Genomic DNA, 19,077 nt, shown 5'->3' with positions numbered 1-19,077 from the left:
AACATTAAAAAGGATGGTAGAGAATTAAGGAATTTAGGAACTGGATTGTGTTAAATAGTGTGAAAACACTAATTTTTATTTTATGACTTAGATTCTTTACTGAACACGATTATTACATCATTTACATTATGACATAAAAGACTTTACACTGTTTTTGGATAGATCAAATTAAAATAGCATGCGTTTTAATGCGTCTGACAGAGTTGGCACAAATTAAGTTATGAAGTGAATAGATGTACATATTTAGTAAAAAAAATAAATAAAAATAAAATTCTGATAAACTGTTCCCTAACATGGTTCATTAGCCGAGACCTTGATCTACAAATATATCAATTTATAATAATGTTTTGTCCCTTATCTCAAGATTCATTGATTTAATAGTTTGGGCTCTTTTGTTAATTGTAACCTTTAATATTATAGTAATGTGCAAGGGCTGCCTATAGAGTTTACAGATTTATTTAACCTTAGGAAAATTTTGATCACATCATGTCACACCGTTGTGACTGCACACAAAGTAAACTAAAAACACCTCAAATCAGTGATGATTTTGATTGAATTTTAAGCTATTACTCAATGTGCAGCTGGAACAAGCCCCAAAGATAGCCATATTCAAGTTCAAATTGAAAGCATGTTTACAAGTACATTCACTTATACCTTTATTTATATAGCGCTTTATACAATACAGATTGTTTCAAAACAGCTTTACAGTAATAACAGAAAAGTTATGCATTTCGGCTGTTGTTCAGCTGAAGTCAATGTTGATTCAGTTCCATTGCAAAAATCATCAAATATTAAATTCGTTAATTTCATCTGAGGCAATGCTGCAAAAAAATGTTATCATCTTCCAGCTCAGTTCAGTTCTAATACAGCAGCGTCAGTAGTCAGATCAAAAATATTGTTGAATATTAAATTTTCATCTCTTACTAAAGATGAATGAAATAATGTAGTGCAATGTTCATTATTTAAGTAAAGATTTTGTCCGTTTAATTATAATCTTATATAAAAGACAGTACTCCCAGTATGGGAGTTTATTGGATTTAGAGAAAATCACCCCAGTCTGCAGGACTTGCTGATCAACAGTGAGAGCAAAAGGGACAAAACCACCAACCTCCGTGTCCATCATCCTGCAGATTTCGCCACTGTTCAGAGAATAAGTTGTTTGTGCTAGTCCTGAAATGGGAAATGTTACAATAACCTGTTAAAGGAGAACTCCGGTCAATTTTAACATTGAGGTCATTTTTTTTTTGTCAATTTGGAGTGCTGTCAGTACAGAGAACAACGACAAAAATCGGTGTTGCCTACACCGTGTTATCCTCTTTTTAAAATTTGCACCCTGTTGACTTCAATGGGGCACATTTTAAATCTGCTTTTAGCCTCTTAACATCCTTGATGTGTCATTACAAATGCCCAGCCATTGTGAGGGATTCGTTCAGAGTGAACGCGGTGAATCTGACTGCAGTAGATGTGAAAGATATGAATAAAAATGAAGTTAATTCAGCCAGCGCACATACCTGTATTTTCTTCCTGTTTTCGGTCGAAGTCTACAGTAGTCGATTGTCGAGTTCACGCGCGTGATCATAGATACTAAACCGATGCGCGTGAACTCGACAATCGACTTAAAGATTTAAGCAGATTTAGATTTAAAACGTGCCCCATTGAAGTCAACAGGGTGCAAATTTTAAAAAGAGGATAACACGGTGTAGGCAACACCGATTTTTGTCGTTGTTCTCTGTAATGACAGCACTCCAAATTTACAAAAAAATTTGCTCAATGTTAAAATTGACCGGAGTTCTCCTTTAACTGCTGACGTCTTTCTGTGTTTTGTTTTTATTTTACATCCCTTGATGCTCTTGGTCCAAAATTGTGCTCATTTGGATAAAAACTTATTCAGTTTTTATTGTAGGTTTACTTCAAATATCTTTAAAATGAATATTTTGTTGTATTCTTACAAAGCCTGCTCTTAAAAATATTCCATAAATCTCAGAATTTTATCATTGACTTAATTCTGAAAATTTGACAAGTTGCCAATATTTTCTTTTAAATGAGTCTACAAAGTTTTACGTCCAAAGGCTTCATGAACAATGTATTTCAATTTGGGAATGCCATTTATTGGATTTGGGTTACAAATGGGGACGGGTTAAGGTATTAGTTGTGTTTTTAAAGCTTATTTATAACACTGTTGAACTTAATTATTTCTCTCTCCTGGTTATTACTTAGGCAGTGTCAAATAGGCCAGAGTCTCAATTGTTTTAATTGTATGCAAAAGAGTGATTCATTAGCTAAAAAAAATATCTTGTTACCGTGAATTCTTTTGGCCACGATAACCACGGTGTGAAAAGTCTAATATTGTGACAGACCTAATTTGCATTGTGCTATTTCAGAGCAAAACAGAAGTTTAACTAATATTTTGATTCACAGGAAGCAAAAAAAGAATGGAATGACTCCTCTAAACAATCGAAATTAGAGGAGTCAGTAGTGTTATGTTTATATGAAGAAAATAGAAAGTCTCAAAGCCTCATCACATTCAGAATTCCACAATTTCGTGAGTTTGCAAATGACTTTTCAGGTCTCTTTGATATGTGAAACTCTTCTCGCACTGAAGACATTTGAAAGGCTTCTCTCCAGTGTGAAGCCTCATGTGAGTCTGAAGATTTCCTTTAAGTGTGAAACTCTTTCCACAATGAGGGCAGATGAAAGGCTTCTCTCCAGTGTGAAGTTTAATGTGAGTGTTTAGGCTTCTTTTATGACTGAAACTCTTTCCACATTGAGGACATATAAAACAATACTCTCCTGAGTGAATCCTCATGTGGCATTGAAGGGTTTCTTTACAACTGAATCTCTTTCCACACTGAGCACAAATGCAAGGCTTCTCTCCTGTGTGAATGTTCATGTGAGTATTAAGACTTTCTTTTCGTGAAAAGCTCTTCCAACACACATTGCAGGTGAAAGGGTTTTCTCCAGTATGAATTCTCATGTGCGCATTTAGGTTTCCTTTATGTGTAAAAAACTGTCCACATTGAGTGCAATTGTAAGGCTTCTCTCCAGTGTGAACTCTCATGTGGGCTTTGAGGTTTTGGTTTTGAGTGAAACTCTTTCCACACTGAAGGCATGTGTAAGGCTTCTCTCCAGTGTGAACTCTCATGTGGACTTCAAGGTTTTGTTTTGAATTTAAACTCCTTCCACACTGGAAGCAGGTAAAGTAACTGTTAGATTCGGTTTTCTGAGCTCTTTTTCGTGAGGAAGTCGTATCAGTGTTTTGGGATTTTTCTCCAGTCATGAAATCATGATGTTTCTCATTCTGATTTTTCTCTTCCATTTCATCCAGTTCTTCACTCTCCTCTTTTAGTGACATCAGGTCTGAAGTAAAAAATACAAATACAAATAAAAGTTAACCCCCCACAAAGCAATAAGAATAGATCCATTATAAAATCACTGGACAACATAGACCATGAAATTCTTATGGAGAGCATTAGCATGGTTTAGGTTCTATCTTTCGGAGCGCTAAAACTTTGCTTGCTTAAATGAAGAAATGAAATGACACAGGGCTCGGTATTAAGTCCTATGCTTTTCTCCTTTTATACTCTTTTAACTATAGAGACACATTATCATTAGCTTTCACTGTTTTGGCACTGATAAATATGAAGGGGGTGGGGGGGGGGGGGGGGTGTATTACAATTTAAGCGATACTTAAAAAAAAGTGACGTGGCAATACAACAGTACAATAAACAAGAAGTTTATATATAGAATAGACCTACATTTTAGACACAATATTGTTAATATTGTTAAAAGAAAATAGTTCCAAACAAAGCCACATCAGAATCGTTGCATATCCAAGGAGCACACAGAGGTGTTTTGTTAATGAATGATCCAGCGTTGTTGAATGAATCGAGTGAGTCAATGATTTAAAGGGTTAGTTCACCCAAAATGAAACAATTTTCATCAATTACTTACCCTTATGTTGTTCAAAACCCATAAGACTTTTGTTGATATTCCAATACACAAATGAAGATATTTTAAATGAAATTTGAGAGATTTCTGTCCTTCTAATGATAGTCTATGCAACTACCATTTTGTCGATTCGAAAAATTCATAACGATTGTAAATCGAATCCATATGAATTGAATGATTTAGTCCAAATTTTCTGAAGAGACTCGATTATATGCCTAAAAGCCTAAAATCAATGTTCATCATATAAAGCATATGATTTAGTCAAAATTTTCTGAAGAGATTCAGTTATATATATGCCTAAAATCAATATGTTCATCATATAAAGCATATATATATACATATATATATTAGGGCTGGGAATCACTGGGTACTTCACGATACGATACGATACGCGATACATGGTTCACGATACCGATAATATCACGATACCGATAATATCACGATATGGCGATACTGCGATAATTGATATATTATCAGTAATAACTCACAATATATCATGTTTTAAGAAATAAAACGATTTTTTTTTTAATTAGGAAAATAATCTCCATTTATTTTTTTGGATGAAACACAATAACAAAAACAACTTGTGTCTTATCAGTTGCAACAAAACAGTCACAGACACTATTTTAGTTTTGCTTGCAGATGATTTTTTTCACTCGGGAGAAATCGAGTGGAATCGGTGATGGTCGTGGCTCGCAGCGTGTGAGAGGAATTACGAGCCGAGCCGAGCACGTTACGAGCACCTCCCGACCTCCCGATAATTTTTAAACTTGTTTAAAAAATTCGGGGAGTCGGCCCGATTTTCACCAGCTGTCCCCTATTGCCCTAATCATACACAACCACGTCGATGGGGCTATACCTCAGTGGCAGCAACCATACAGCGTGCGCATACACTGTCTCACACACACACACACACACACACACACACACACACACACACACACACACACACCTCTCTCTCAAGTTTTTATGTTGAAAGGAATGGCTACTGTTCTCTGCTTTTCAACAAATCATTTGCACACACATTTATGTCATTTTTCTATCTGAAGCTTTGCCTGCATGCATGCAACATGACGGTCTCTGTGTTTAGCGCGAAAGCCCATATGATTGCTGCCGGCTCGGGATAAAATTCATGCAGGACAGTCGTGGCGTGTACCAGCTGCTTTGACGCGATTATCAGTTAAACTGACTCGCAACGTGTGCAATATCACAACCTCCCGAGTGTCCGAACTCGCACAGTGTACGCCCACCCTAACGGCTTTTAAGATCGATACTTGGCAAGAGCGCATCGAGAATCGATCGCGGGAGTAAATATCGCGAGATATCGCCATATCGATATTTTGGCGCACCCCTAATATATATATATATATATATATATATATATATATTAGGGCTTGCATAGACTAGTCGAGTAGTCGATAGATCGACTACTTCAACCACTAGTCGACACTGTCGGAAACAATCGACTACTTGAGCGTCCATTAACCATAAAATAATTAAAAATGGCGAACGTCACCAACAGACACCACACATCAGATGTGTGGAAGTATTTCATCAAGGATGGCAAAAATATTGTAATTGGCCAACTCTGCAAGAGGCCGTTCACATATTGTGTCTAAAAACTTGTGGAAAGCGCGCGCGGCCGTGCCGCTGTCTCCTACAAGCGCTTGCGCTCCCGTGGCGTCTGTCGTTGCTATGCAACCAAACTGCGCTCTCCATGATGACGACGAAGAAGTATCATTCAGCAAAGGATTAATTTATTTCTAGCCCTTGCATTAGCTTTACTACTAGATATATTTCTGGAGATGAGAAGGAAAAACCCGCCTGGAAAAACTAGCGCACCACGTTGCTTCCATTATGAGCGCACTCGCCGCGCGCCTACATTTGAAATAACGACCTTGAGCGCGGAAAAGACGCGATATGTGAACGGCCCCTAGAAGCAGACGTCTGAAATGAAAGGCAAGAACGGCTATTAATTTGGCTTTAGACTGTTACATGAAAATTTTAAAATGAAATGTCATAATTATAATGTTTTGAGAGTTTACTTATGCAATTGTTGCATTAGGCTATGAATTAATAAATGTTTATTGATAAGATCTAGCTATTTCATGTCTTTTCATTTACAGTAGCATGAACGACGAGTAGTCGAGTAACTCGAGTATTGTTTTCGACTAATCGACTAGCAGAAATCAGTAGTCGTGCAACCCCTAATTTTATATATATATATATATATATATTATATTATTATTCACATATAAACATAGATAAGTAAACACAAACAGAAGCTCAACTGAACCTGCTTGACACGTGAGAACAAACATCACTGTTTTCAAGCTCAAACGTGCTGCATAACATGAGAATGAACCTCATTGGTATTTGCGGAAGCTCAAACGTGATGCGTAACACGTGAATGAACCTCATTGGTTCTTGCGGAAGCTCAAACGTGCTACATAGCACAAGAATGAACCTCATTGATTCTTGCTAGGGGTGTAACGATACTCTCATATCACGATACGATACTGAACTCACGATACGATATAATTGCGATACTCCAAGACATATGATAAAAGGTTAACAAAAAATTAACTGTTGATTAAAATGCTAAATTTGATATTACATTGTGGGTGTAAATGATTGGCTTGGACTTGGTGCTGGAAACCCAATGCACAGGACAATAGTGACACCAGAATAAAAATATTCATTATTCTGAAGCGGAAAATACAGAATTAGTTTTAGACAAATATGCTTGCACTTTTTACTGGTAACATAAGACATTTGCCATTTTCAGGACCCACAATATTCCCCCATTGCATTATTATACATTATATTCAACATTATATATTTTAGTTTAATGTAGTACTGACACTAAAACTCTGAAAACTAGAATTTTTTCCTCACACAGTAACTTTTATTTTGGGTGAACTATACACAATACATATTGTCACTATCCACGATACATATTGTTGCATTTTTGTATTGCGATATACACTCACCTAAAGGATTATTAGGAACACCATACTAATACTGTGTTTGACCCCCTTTCGCCTTCAGAACTGCCTTAATTCAACGTGGCACTGATTCAACAAGGTGCTGAAAGCATTCTTTAGAAATGTTGGCCCATATTGATAGGATAGCATCTTGCAGTTGATGGAGATTTGTGGGATGCACATCCAGGGCACGAAGCTCCCGTTCCACCACATCCCAAAGATGCTCTATTGGGTTGAGATCTGGTGACTGTGGGGGCCATTTTAGTACAGTGAACTCATTGTCATGCTCAAGAAACCAATTTGAAATGATTCGAGCTTTGTGACATGGTGCATTATCCTGCTGGAAGTAGCCATCAGAGGATGGGTACATGATGGTCATAAAGGGATGGACATGGTCAGAAACAATGCTCAGGTAGGCCGTGGCATTTAAACGATGCCCAATTGGCACTAAGGGACCTAAAGTGTGCCAAGAAAACATCCCCCACACCATAACACCACCACCAGCCTGCACAGTGGTAACAAGGCATGATGGATCCATGTTCTCATTCTGTTTACGCCAAATTCTGACTCTACCAAATCGAGACTCATCAGACTAGGCAACATTTTTCCAGTCTTCAACTGTCCAATTTTGGTGAGCTCGTACAAATTGTAGCCTCTTTTTCCTATTTGTAGTGGAGATGAGTGGTACCCAGTGGGGTCTTCTGCTGTTGTAGCCCATCCGCCTCAAGGTTGTGCGTGTTGTGGCTTCACAAATGCTTTGCTGCATACCTCGGTTGTAACGAGTGGTTATTTCAGTCAAAGTTGCTCTTCTATCAGCTTGAATCAGTCGGCCCATTCACCTCTGACCTCTAGCATCAACAAGGCATTTTCGCCCACAGGACTGCCACATACTGGATGTTTTTCCCCTTTTCACACCATTCTTTGTAAACCCTAGAAATGGTTGTGCGTGAAAATCCCAGTAACCGAGCAGATTGTGAAATACTCAGACCGGCCCGTCTGGCACCAACAACCATGCCACGCTCAAAATTGCTTAAATCACCTTTCTTTCCCATTCTGACATACAGTTTGGAATTCAGGAGATTGTCTTGACCAGGACCACACCCCTAAATGCATTGAAGCAACTGCCATGTGATTGGTTGATTAGATAATTGCATTAATGAGAAATTGAACAGGTGTTCCTAATAATCCTTTAGGTGAGTGTATTGTGACACGATATATTGTTACACCCCTAGTTCTTGCTGAAGCTCAAACGTGCTGCGTAACAAGAATGAACCTCATTGGTTCTTGCTAAAAACTCAAACATCCTGCGTAACATGAGAATGAACCTCATTGGTTCTTGCGGAACCTCAAACGTGCTGCTTAACAAAAATGAACCTCATTTGTTCTTGCGGAAGCTCAAACGTGCTGCTTAATTAACCTCATTGGTTCTTGCTGAAGCTCAAATGTGCTACGTAACACAAGAATGAACCTCATTGGTTCTTGCGGAAGCTCAAACGATGCGTAACACGTGAATGAACCTCATTGGTTCTTGCGGAAGCTCAAACGTGCTGCGTAACACGAGAATGAACCTTATCGGTTCTTACGAAAGCTCAAAAGTGCTGCATGACAAGAATAAACTCATTGGTTCTTGCGGAACCTCAAACGATGTGTAACACGTGAATGAACCCCATTGGTTCTTGCGGAAGCTCAAACGTGCTGCTTAACAAAAATGAACCTCATTAGTTCTTGCGGAAGCTCAAACGTGCTACGTAACAAGAATGAACCTCATTGGTTCTTACGGAAGCTCAAACGTGCTGCATAACACAAGAATGAACCTCATTGGTTCTTGCGGAACCTCAAACAATGCGTAACACGTGAAAGAACCTCATTGGTTCTTGCGGAAGCTCAAACGTGCTGCGTAACAAGAATGAACCTCATTGGTTCTTGCGGAACCTCAAACAATGCGTAACACGTGAATGAACGTCATTGGTTCTCGCATGTCAAGCAAACATGCTTGACCTTCCACAACTGATGTGCGAGTTGATTAATTTAGGCTTTTATTCACAAATAAACATTCAATCATGTAAAATGATCGTGTCTCGTCAGAAAATTTAATAAACTGCACAATTCAAATGGATTAGTTTAAAGATCTCTTTTTGAAGCGTCAAAGTGGTAGTTGCATGGACTGTCAATGGAGGGACAGAACACTCAGATTTCATTAAAAATATCTTAATGTGTGTTCCGAAGATGAACGAAAGTCTTACAGGTTTGGAACCACATGAGGGTGAGTAATTGAAATGAAAAAAACAATAAAAAATTTTGGGTGAACTTTCCCTTTAATGACCCATTCATAGACAATCTTTTTTTATTATTTTTTTATAAATCAGCTATTTTGAATGAATCAGCTGAATCAATGATTTGATGACTCACTCATTAAAGGTCCCGTTTTTCCTGTGTTTTTGAAGCTTTGATTGTGTTTACAGTGTGCAATATAACGTGTTCATGTTTCGCGTGTAAAAAAACACAGTATTTTTCACACAATTTACTTATCTGTATACCGCTGTTTTCACTGTCATAAAAACGGGCTGATGACTTCCTTGTTCTATGAAGTCCCTCCTGCAGAAATACGTAACGAGTTCTGATTGTGCCAGCGGTTCCTGTGTTGTGATTCGACAGCAGCTTAGCGCACGTTGCCCGGAAAGGTCACGCCTCTTACCATAACGTGGAGATGCATGCGCTCAGTGTTATTGTAAACATGTCTTTAATATTACATTATCAATTTGAGCTGGAATCAGACCCGGAGAACATAGATGAAGAGGATCGATTAGAACCTGTTCAAGCACGACTTTTGCAGGATGTTTCACAATGGTAAGCTGTTTATTTAGTAGTTGTCATACTTTTACGTTTGGCTGTTACCTTGAATTGGTTAAATTGTAATGTTAAATGTTACAAACTGTTATAAAAGCTTGTGGTATATGGTTTTGTCCGTCTGTCGAATTAACGATGGTGTTGTTGAATTTTTTAAATAAGTGCATTGTTTATTCCTACCTTAGTTACACGTGAGCACGAGTTTTGATTAGTAATATATGTTTTATAGGTATACATGTGGTTAAGTGTACATGTGGTAACTGTGACAAAATGCCAACGGAGATTGAAAACATCTGCTGCAAAGAAATGCAAAAAGTACTGTAACACCTCCTAATTAAATAATTTTTTGTTGTGTATAGTTCTTTTGAAATTGTTTTCATCCAAACAACTTTATATAAATACACTTTATTTTCACCATGAATATAGCCTTAAAAGCCTTAAAAGATGCCATGTTGTGTAAAAGAAATAGTTGCCATGCATTACAATAATTTATTTATTAAAAGTTGAATGTTACGTGACTGCACATTAAATTATTTAATAATAAAAATAAGCGTCTCGACGACAAACACACTCTACAAACGCAACTCTTCCTCTTCTCCGTGGGAGCGCAACAAGACCATGGCCCCTTTTTGTGTGTATTCCTGTGGGCGGAGGTTAGTCAAAAAACTGTTCTAGTGACGTCATTAAAGCAGGAAGTAGAGGGATGTAGTCCAAACCGGCCGTTCGCTGTAGGCTTTGAAAGGGGACTTCTGTTAAATAAACTATCTCGCTTGTAGTGTTGTCACGATACTAGAATTTCTAACTTCGATACGATACCTTGAAAAATATCGATATTCGATACCATTTTCGATACCACGGAGAAAAAAACTGCCATAATATTAAGGGGTATTTTTATTTTTATTTAAAGCTAAATATAACAAGTCTAGAACATGACAATGAGGGATATTTTACATGAACAAAAATGTCCTGAGGTAGTGCACTGGTTCAAAAGCATAAATGCTGGTTAATACATTAACGTTATTTGATGAACAGATTTAAACGCAAACGTGCATCACACACGAAAACAGTGCTCACTGGATCGACATGAAGTCGTCACCTTTATTTATATAGTGCTTTTAACAATACAGATTGTGTCAAAGCACTTAACAGTATCAAATTGGAGGATAGAGTGTCAGTAATGCATAATAATAAGATTAAACATTCAATTTTCAGTTAAAGGCATTTCATTATTGAATTCAGAGATGTCATTGTCTAGCTCAGTTTAGTTTAATTAGTATCTGTGTAATCAAATTGATGATAATCGCTAATGAAGGCAAATTGCAGAATTAAATAATAATTTTTTGAATAAAGTTAAATAAGCACAAGTTAATTTACATTTGACCACAGTTAAAATATTTACTTGTCTAAGATTCCTCAGTCAGATTATATTAAATTTAAGAATTACGGTGAAAAAACGAGATGACACACACTCATAACAACAAAGGCCATTTTGGTTAATGTTTCAGAAATGTTAAAATGAGAAGAGTTACCAACCTCTCGAAATTATTTATATAGATCCGGGTGTCGGTCTTTCAGGTGCTTTGCTGTATTAGGCCCCGATCACACCTAACGCATTTTTTCAGGTTCGAACACGCACTCATCACACAGAACGAGCAGTGCGCTGCGTTTGTTATGTTGCTAGGCAACCACTGAAACAGCTGTCCTGTCAGTCAAGTAAACGTCAAATCAGCCTTTTATTAACTTTATTTACTTTCTGTTAACATTGTGGTAGTTACGGTTCGTGAAGTCGTTAAGCTCCTGGTAACCCGCGAGAGCACCACAAGTTTATCCTCCATCATCGCACTCTCCGGGCGTTCAAGCAACAAGCTTTCAGCACTAAAATGGAAGACCCGCGAGGCGCAGCAGCGCATAAACAGCGCGTAGAACGCTCGCTGGAAACCAATTGAAACCAGGCGCCTCTCACTGCAAAAAAAACGCGTCAGGTGTGATCGACCCCATTTACTTCACTTTTGCTATTTAATCAGAGCGAATGAGACGAGTGCGTGTGTGGTGTTTAGGGTGACCAGATGAGATTGGCTGAAATTCGGGACGGGGGGGGGGGGGGGGGGGGGGGGGGGGGAAGGGTCTATGGGTCTGGGGTCTGGGATGACGGGGGGGGGAGGGTCTATGGGTCTGGGGTCTGGGATGACGGGATGGGGGGCTTCTATGATATTAGACTGCGTAGCCTATAATAAAAGATAATGAATTTCAAACCTGAACATATTTTTATTCAAAGATCAACAGTCTGTCATTATTCTTTAGTCTGCCACAAAAAACACAAAAAAAAAAACACATTAAAATCATATACTCAATGTCATTGTGAAAAGAAAAAAAACAATGACTGCTGTAAGTAACAGTGCGTAAATCAGACCTCTCAGTATAGCCTAACGCTAATAAGCTTAAACGAAAATAACGAGATAATTGTGTAGTGAAGTATTTTTTTGCAGTGCCGCGAACAATCAATCACTCCTTTACGCGTGCAGCAGTGACTGTCCTCGCGGCTGCAGCAACTTGCACTCTAATAATAGGCAAAATAGGCTACAGAATATTTCGTTCTGTATTGACAGGTGCAATATTTGAAAATCGATCATATTTTTTTTATTATTATATTTATATCTGCATTTATGTAAAAACTTCATCAAAATGTCATTTATTAATATGTTTTCATGTCAAAATGACATACAAACATCTTTTCCTATTCTATTTTGCCTTGCGTGTCGCGTGAAAAATAGGCGTCGGTTCTATTTCTAGCATGCACGCGTTTTCCGCGCGGCTCGAGGCGCGCCTGAGTGTCAACCTCCACAGACAGTTTTTAATGTTTATCAGACAATACTCAAGATTTTGCTTTAGTATAATTTTCGGGACAATTAGGGCCAGATTCGGGTTTCGGGACAACAGTTTAGATTTCGGGACTGTCCCGAATTTTTCGGGACGTCTGGTCACCCTAGTGGTGTTTGTCAACGCGCCTTTGGAGAGAAGTGAAAGTGACAGCTCGGCTAGTATCAATACTACGGGAAATTAGTATTGGTATCGTTCAGATATTTCAGTATCGATATTTATCGAAATATCGATATTTTTGACAACACTACTCGCTTGGCATTGAACTTTGAGCTTTATAATTTTACAGGTATTATTTATGCTCTAACAGCAACATTACACACTAACTAAAGTTTGAAAAATGGAATCATGAAGAACAGGACCTTTAAGACAATGACTCGCTACCACCTACCAGTAGTTGTAGTTTCATATTTAAAAGTATTGTTTCAGTTTTTCATATAAATATCTATCCATTTATTTTTTTGTATGTTAACATTAGTGTCTGTGGTGGCAAGTATTTTATGAATGGTAATGAATTATTTTGCAAAGTTATTTTAATCTTCTATACAGTGTTTTAATAATATTAAGCTGATGTGTACATACACACGTAATGTTCTAGACAACAAAAGTAAAGTTAAACTCACCTGATACTGTTGCATAATCAGGGGTTCTCAAACTTTTGGGGGCCAGGAGAACCTCTTATAGGGTAGAAAACTTTCCCAAGGACCGCCTCATAAATATAATGGTGATTAAACCCAAAGTTGTTGTTAGATGGGAGTAATGAACACAATATGCTTGTTTAATTGGCTCAAATGGCCCCCATCTATTTATATGGACTTTCTCATAATACAGCAGCACTAGGTCAACATTAGAGGGCATTTTTAAGGTTGCAGTAAATCAGTTTAAAAGGGCAGTAGCATTATATTATTATATTCAAAATGAATGTAAAATACCAGTAGATAAAACTAAATGTTTACAGACATTATAAACATGTATTTTAGTTGCCCAAGTGTTTATTTTATAGTAGCCTATAAAAGAAATGATAGTTGCATTCATTACAAACAACATTTATTTTAAAGCCTAAACGAATGCATTTAAAGCAAAACTGAAACTGCAGTTTGGCTCCGTTTTCTTTCGACACGAATCCAAATGTTTCCATAGTCACATATATTTGGATGCTAAACTATTATTTATTTTGTGTACAAGAACTTTGTGAACTGTGAACTGCTTTCTGGAGCGAGTCATAAAAATGAGCCGAAACTATAGCGTACTTGCCTCACAGACACGAGAACTAAGTCAATAAAATCTTTAAGTAGGCCTATCTACTTTGAAGTTTTAAGTCTACTTTTAACATCCTACCCATGTTTAGCTTATTTGACGTTAAATGCATATAAGTCACATCACCTTTCAGATGATACAAAAAAACAACTTATAGTTCATAAAATACATTTTTCGACCCCACTTTGAGAACCCCTGGCATAATTTATATAAACTTTCTTTGTTTTCAATTCTTAAGTAGATATAGGGTTTAACTTTAAAGGAATACTCCACAAAAATGAAAATATCTCATTTACCTCATTCTTATGTCGTCCCAGAATATGATTTACTTTCTTCAGATGAACACAAGGAAATTTATGTCAAGCATGAACTCATTAACCTATATGCCAGTTGGGTCGACACAGTTATTTAAAATTTTAATTTTTCTCTTACACACACACACACACGTTTATTGTTTTGATTTAGAAAGCTTTTTAGACTACTTCCTTATTTTCTTAACTTAATGTGTGATGCTTTTGAAGGCAGCATTAGTATTTGTCTCATGTGATCTCAACATTTCTGTCCATGTGAGGGACCCGCTCCATGTCAAATAAAACCACTTTAATTAAGCCATTCATGTGACATTCTTCAAAAATATCATTCACTTCTGTAGAGGCATTTTAATAAGGTTCAAATGACTGAGTTCAGCTTTGAGAATGAAACCAACCTGTTTGTTCCTCAGTATCTTCAAGTTTCACTATGAGTATTTCTTCAATCTTCATGTCTTCACTCTCCTCTTTAATAAACGCCATCTTTATAATAGTGTGTCACATGGATCTTAGCTGCTTCACCAGGAGTTTTGGACACTCTGCCATGTACAAGATGAGAAAAATTAACAGAAATATAAAAAATCCATCCTAAATCTCTGGGTGCGTCTCAATAAGCTGCATAGTTCAGTAGAGAGTAAATGGTCTCTAATTATCATGATTAGAGATCCAACTTAAGAACACGCTGGAATGGTGAATATTATATTATATTATATTATATTATATTATATAATTAGTAATAGTAGTATTAGTATGATGTAGTGTATTGCAGACTGAGACACTGTATCACAACTAAAAAGAGGTTTGAGTCCCCTTTAAAGTTCAGGTATAAGTCAATGCACTGACTTTGTTCAATTTGCACACTAAATAAGGGGCCATAGAGGGAATGATGTCCACCCATCAGTTTCACAAAATCCTGCAGGAATACAGCTAGATCTTCTCAAATGGTAAACATCATCCAGCCCTAAATCTGCTTGATGTTAAAGAGTTAAGCCATTATAATATGATTTTCTGTAAAGCTACTTTGAAACTAAGTGTTTTGTGGGAAGAAAAAATTATTTGACTTGAATGAACCAAGTCCAATATCCTTTTATATAATAGACACTAAATCTATCATTGTAAATTATAAAGGCACATTTTGGTGTTGTTTTAAACTCAGTTCCACTTTCACCGGAGTTTCATTGTTTATATTCCACGCTCTCATCACTTGCTAATGTCCGAATTCGTAAAAAGAGACGCATCTTTTCTGGTAACGTTACTAGTGTTGTGGGGCTTTGCTCACAAAAATGACGTTCATTCATGTTAGATAAAGCAAAACAATTAATTTAAATCGTTTGTATACAAAAAAATGTATACCGAGTGGCTTAAACACATCATTTTAAACAGTTAAAAACACAAACCTTTCTTCTGCGAATTGCAGGAGGAGGAGCGCGGCGCCGCCTTATGACGTCATATTATCATGCCAAAATAAAAGTCCTATTCACGTATTCAAATATCAAAGCCAGGGGTGAGGGGTCGGAAACTTTTTTCAATAAAAAGCCAGTTTTTTACATTTTTGTTTGATGCTTTTTTAGTGCCACAGTAAAAAATATTATTTTACTTTTATAAAATGAGCAAGGATTAAACATGAGCCAGATTATTCAAAACAAAAAAATATGCAACAATAGGTTACATGTTGCAATGTGTTGTTATTAACTGCAAAATTTATTTTGCACGATTTACGATTTACTAATTCAAGCCCACGATTTACTATTTTGTTCCTTCGATTTGCTAAATCATGCAGACAATTTATTCATTTGTTCCCTCGATTTATAAATTGTGCGCACAATATAGCAAATCTAGAGAACAAAATAGTAAATCTTGCTCACGATTTAGCCAACTATTATTTCATGTCATGTGAGGGGCTCCGTAGAAATCAGGGTTTGGTTTTGGTTTTTAAAATTTCTAACCAAATTGATTAACTATACAATAAAGACAGACACGTCAATGTTTAAGAAAGACTGTTAGTGTTAATGTAAGGTTTGTTTATTGTTAATGTAATATTGTGTTAATGTATAGTTGAAACTTTACATTCATGACCCACTTAAGTATGGAGTTAACCCTTTAAGTCCTGAAGGCATTTTTAGAGTTGTTTTGACATACACAAAAGTAAAGACTCACAACTCCAAAACTATAGCAAGAAAAGTAAAAAAAAAGGTAGGTATCGTTTGATAGGAAACTTTTTAACTTTGAGGGAAAAAAATCATCACATTTGGACATTCTCATATATATATATATATATATATATATATATATATATATATATATATATATATATATAATATAGATTATGTGTCCATTAAATTACAGCACCCATCAAGCACATTAAGCAAAAACATCTGGCAAATTACCCTATTGTTTAAAAGAAATACATAATAATAGATGTATGAAATGTTGTCTCTGAACACCCGTATGTGGTGAATTGTGTGAATTACAATGCTGGTAGCTATAACTCGAAGAAAACCTTGCATTCAGTAATTTTGCATTGCTTTTAATTTTTAACAGTTTTGATAATCCTATACAGCAGTAAAACAGCTGGCAAAATTCAAGATGTTTTTTTAACATCAGGTTGTGTCCATCCATTTCACAAAATATCGTTCTTAATGTCTGATCGATTGGATTGATCCACTGTGGCTCTGTGAGGTCAGTGCATTGAGGTACATTCCTGCATGAGTCACGGAGCGTACCACACACCACAAAACCGCTGGCATGGAAGTCCCTAAAAAGCTTTGGGCTTGTGTAGAAATTGTAAACATACAAATGATAACTTCTCCCCAAGAATGATGGATCCATGAGGCTGCTGACAACATCATGTGAGAGACCCGCCCTGAAATGAAGTGGCTCTTTCTAGTGTAAATGGCAACATCACTGGTGTGCCCATTGCTGGAGTATGCAAGCACAAACAGCTTCACACCCGACTTAGTTACCTACAAACTTCTTGTAAAGTAAATTCCTTTACAATTTCAGGAAGTAAATTCCTGCAATACAGAAAAATATCCTATGTTCACAATAACATATATTTTGAAATGTGGTTAAGCAAATTACAGATATATTGTGAGGTTCACTAGCAAGGTGTCTCTACCTGGTCGATCTTCAGCCAGGGTATCCTGTCTTGTTTCAGTGTACTGTTTTGCTAGGGGGGATTTTGCCTTGGCAAGTTTCAGCACATTTGTCAGAACTCTGGCAAAGCTCTCTCTGAAGTGATGACAGAAGCTGCTTGGTGAAGGATGGATATTTAGTCAACCTTATTAAAAAAATTTAGAATATGTATAAAGACACGATTGAAAGCAATTGTATTTCATAAAATGCTGTTAGGTTTTAATGTAGCCTTTACAGATATATTTTCAGAAATGTTTATCTTCCTTGTTTTCAGTGACAGCAATAGACAAATAGGCATGACTTTGATTTCACAATTTCCAAAATTATAATAGATTGCTTCCCTGTAACATTCAGATGTTTTTACTATACTTACTCCAGCAGACGTTCTTAGAGTTCATCCTCCACATTCCTTCCATGATTTCTCAGCATCTCCAGGAGAATGTTTGTGCATAGACAGTCAAGATGTCTGGATGTGTCTTCTGATACTCGCTTTGAAGCATGTTCACATGGGCCTCAACAGACGTTGAATCCTCCCCAACACAAGTTCTCCATGCTTGTAATTTTCTGCACACTAATGCAAAATTACAACACAGTTATAGACTAATAACTGTAAAATACACAGACTTGAGTGTGTCCAAATGTGTGGAAAACGAGAATAGTCAGAAAATGGCAGTTTAGCTTAACTCTATGAACGCCTGCTACGCATGCTAGCTAAACTGAGATAATCCAAAAGACAGTGGTGCTTATATTACACAGCCAGTGTTCTGAGACACGCGCTTAAGTTCACACAGAACGCGTCTTTGCAACTAAAAACGAGAGACTATTTTAAAAAAGGAATAGTTTAAAAAAAACGCAGCAGAGAATGCGAGCTCTCGCCATGTTGCCATGCCATGCCAACTATCTACTGTAAACAAAAGCTCCATTGCTTTCCCCACCTCCGAGGTCTTCTGATTGGTTTACTGTTTTGGAAGTGAAATTGATGAGTGGCGCTGCATATAAAAGTTGAATTTTTTTTTACTTAACAGAGTCTTAAAAAAGGAAGACGCGAGGACTGTAGTGTATGGATGAAATTACGATGACTGACTCATTCTAAGATTCAGAAAGCTTTTAACCTATTGACTCATTTCATGTAAATCACAGATTAGCGTCAATGAGTCTGGATCGAATTTGACACGTTTGTGGCATGGTAGAAATTCAACAGAAAAACCTCCGAACCCCTTTGTGAGCTTCAAACAGATCGCAAACACCCCAACTCCCCTCTCACTACAAGCAAGAAGTCCTGGTGGCAGGAGAGCCCTCTCCGAGACGCCACAATACACATACACAAACATTCTTTGCATTTAACTCAGAATATTAGTAATTCCAAAATGTATATGATATATTCCTGTATGCATGTATGTTTCCCCCCTCATGTTAGCCTAGTTATGACTTTCTAGTTGTGTTAGTTGAACTCTAAGTGCTTATTTTAAAGAATAAGAATGTATCTCTACGTTTGTATCTTCCAGACATATCGATCTTGGTACCGAATTAAACCTCTCGGTTTGCCTAAGCTAAATATATGTAGTAGGTTAGGAGTAGATGAATTCTAACACCATCATAAACCATGCAAATTAGGCTGTCAAGAGGAGACAAAGAAACTCTCTCCCGCTCAAAGTTTCTAATTCTATTGGTCGGTTCACCCAGTAAAGGTGTGGACTACACCTAATGGATCTAGCTCA

At 36.9% G+C, this 19,077-nt stretch overlaps 1 protein-coding gene across 1 annotated transcript; it reads right to left on the bottom strand.

The window, feature by feature from the left end:
• Window positions 1-440: 440 nt before the first annotated feature.
• LOC309497680 (uncharacterized protein) lies at window positions 441-15,662 on the bottom strand. The gene is made up of 3 exons (XM_082168007.1): window positions 15,622-15,662; window positions 14,623-14,763; window positions 441-3,357 (listed from the first exon to the last, which is right to left on the bottom strand). Exons 2-3 carry the CDS (start codon window positions 14,705-14,707, stop codon window positions 2,525-2,527), a joined length of 918 nt encoding a protein of 305 aa, XP_082024133.1. The 5' UTR covers window positions 14,708-14,763; window positions 15,622-15,662; the 3' UTR covers window positions 441-2,524.
• Window positions 15,663-19,077: the final 3,415 nt, after the last annotated feature.

This window comes from Leuciscus leuciscus (assembly GCF_965113295.1).
Source record: "Leuciscus leuciscus genome assembly, chromosome: 4".
Classification (NCBI taxonomy): Eukaryota; Metazoa; Chordata; class Actinopteri; order Cypriniformes; family Leuciscidae; genus Leuciscus; species Leuciscus leuciscus.
Note: the sequence above shows the minus strand (reverse complement) of the source record. Positions and strands in the feature narration are given on the sequence as shown.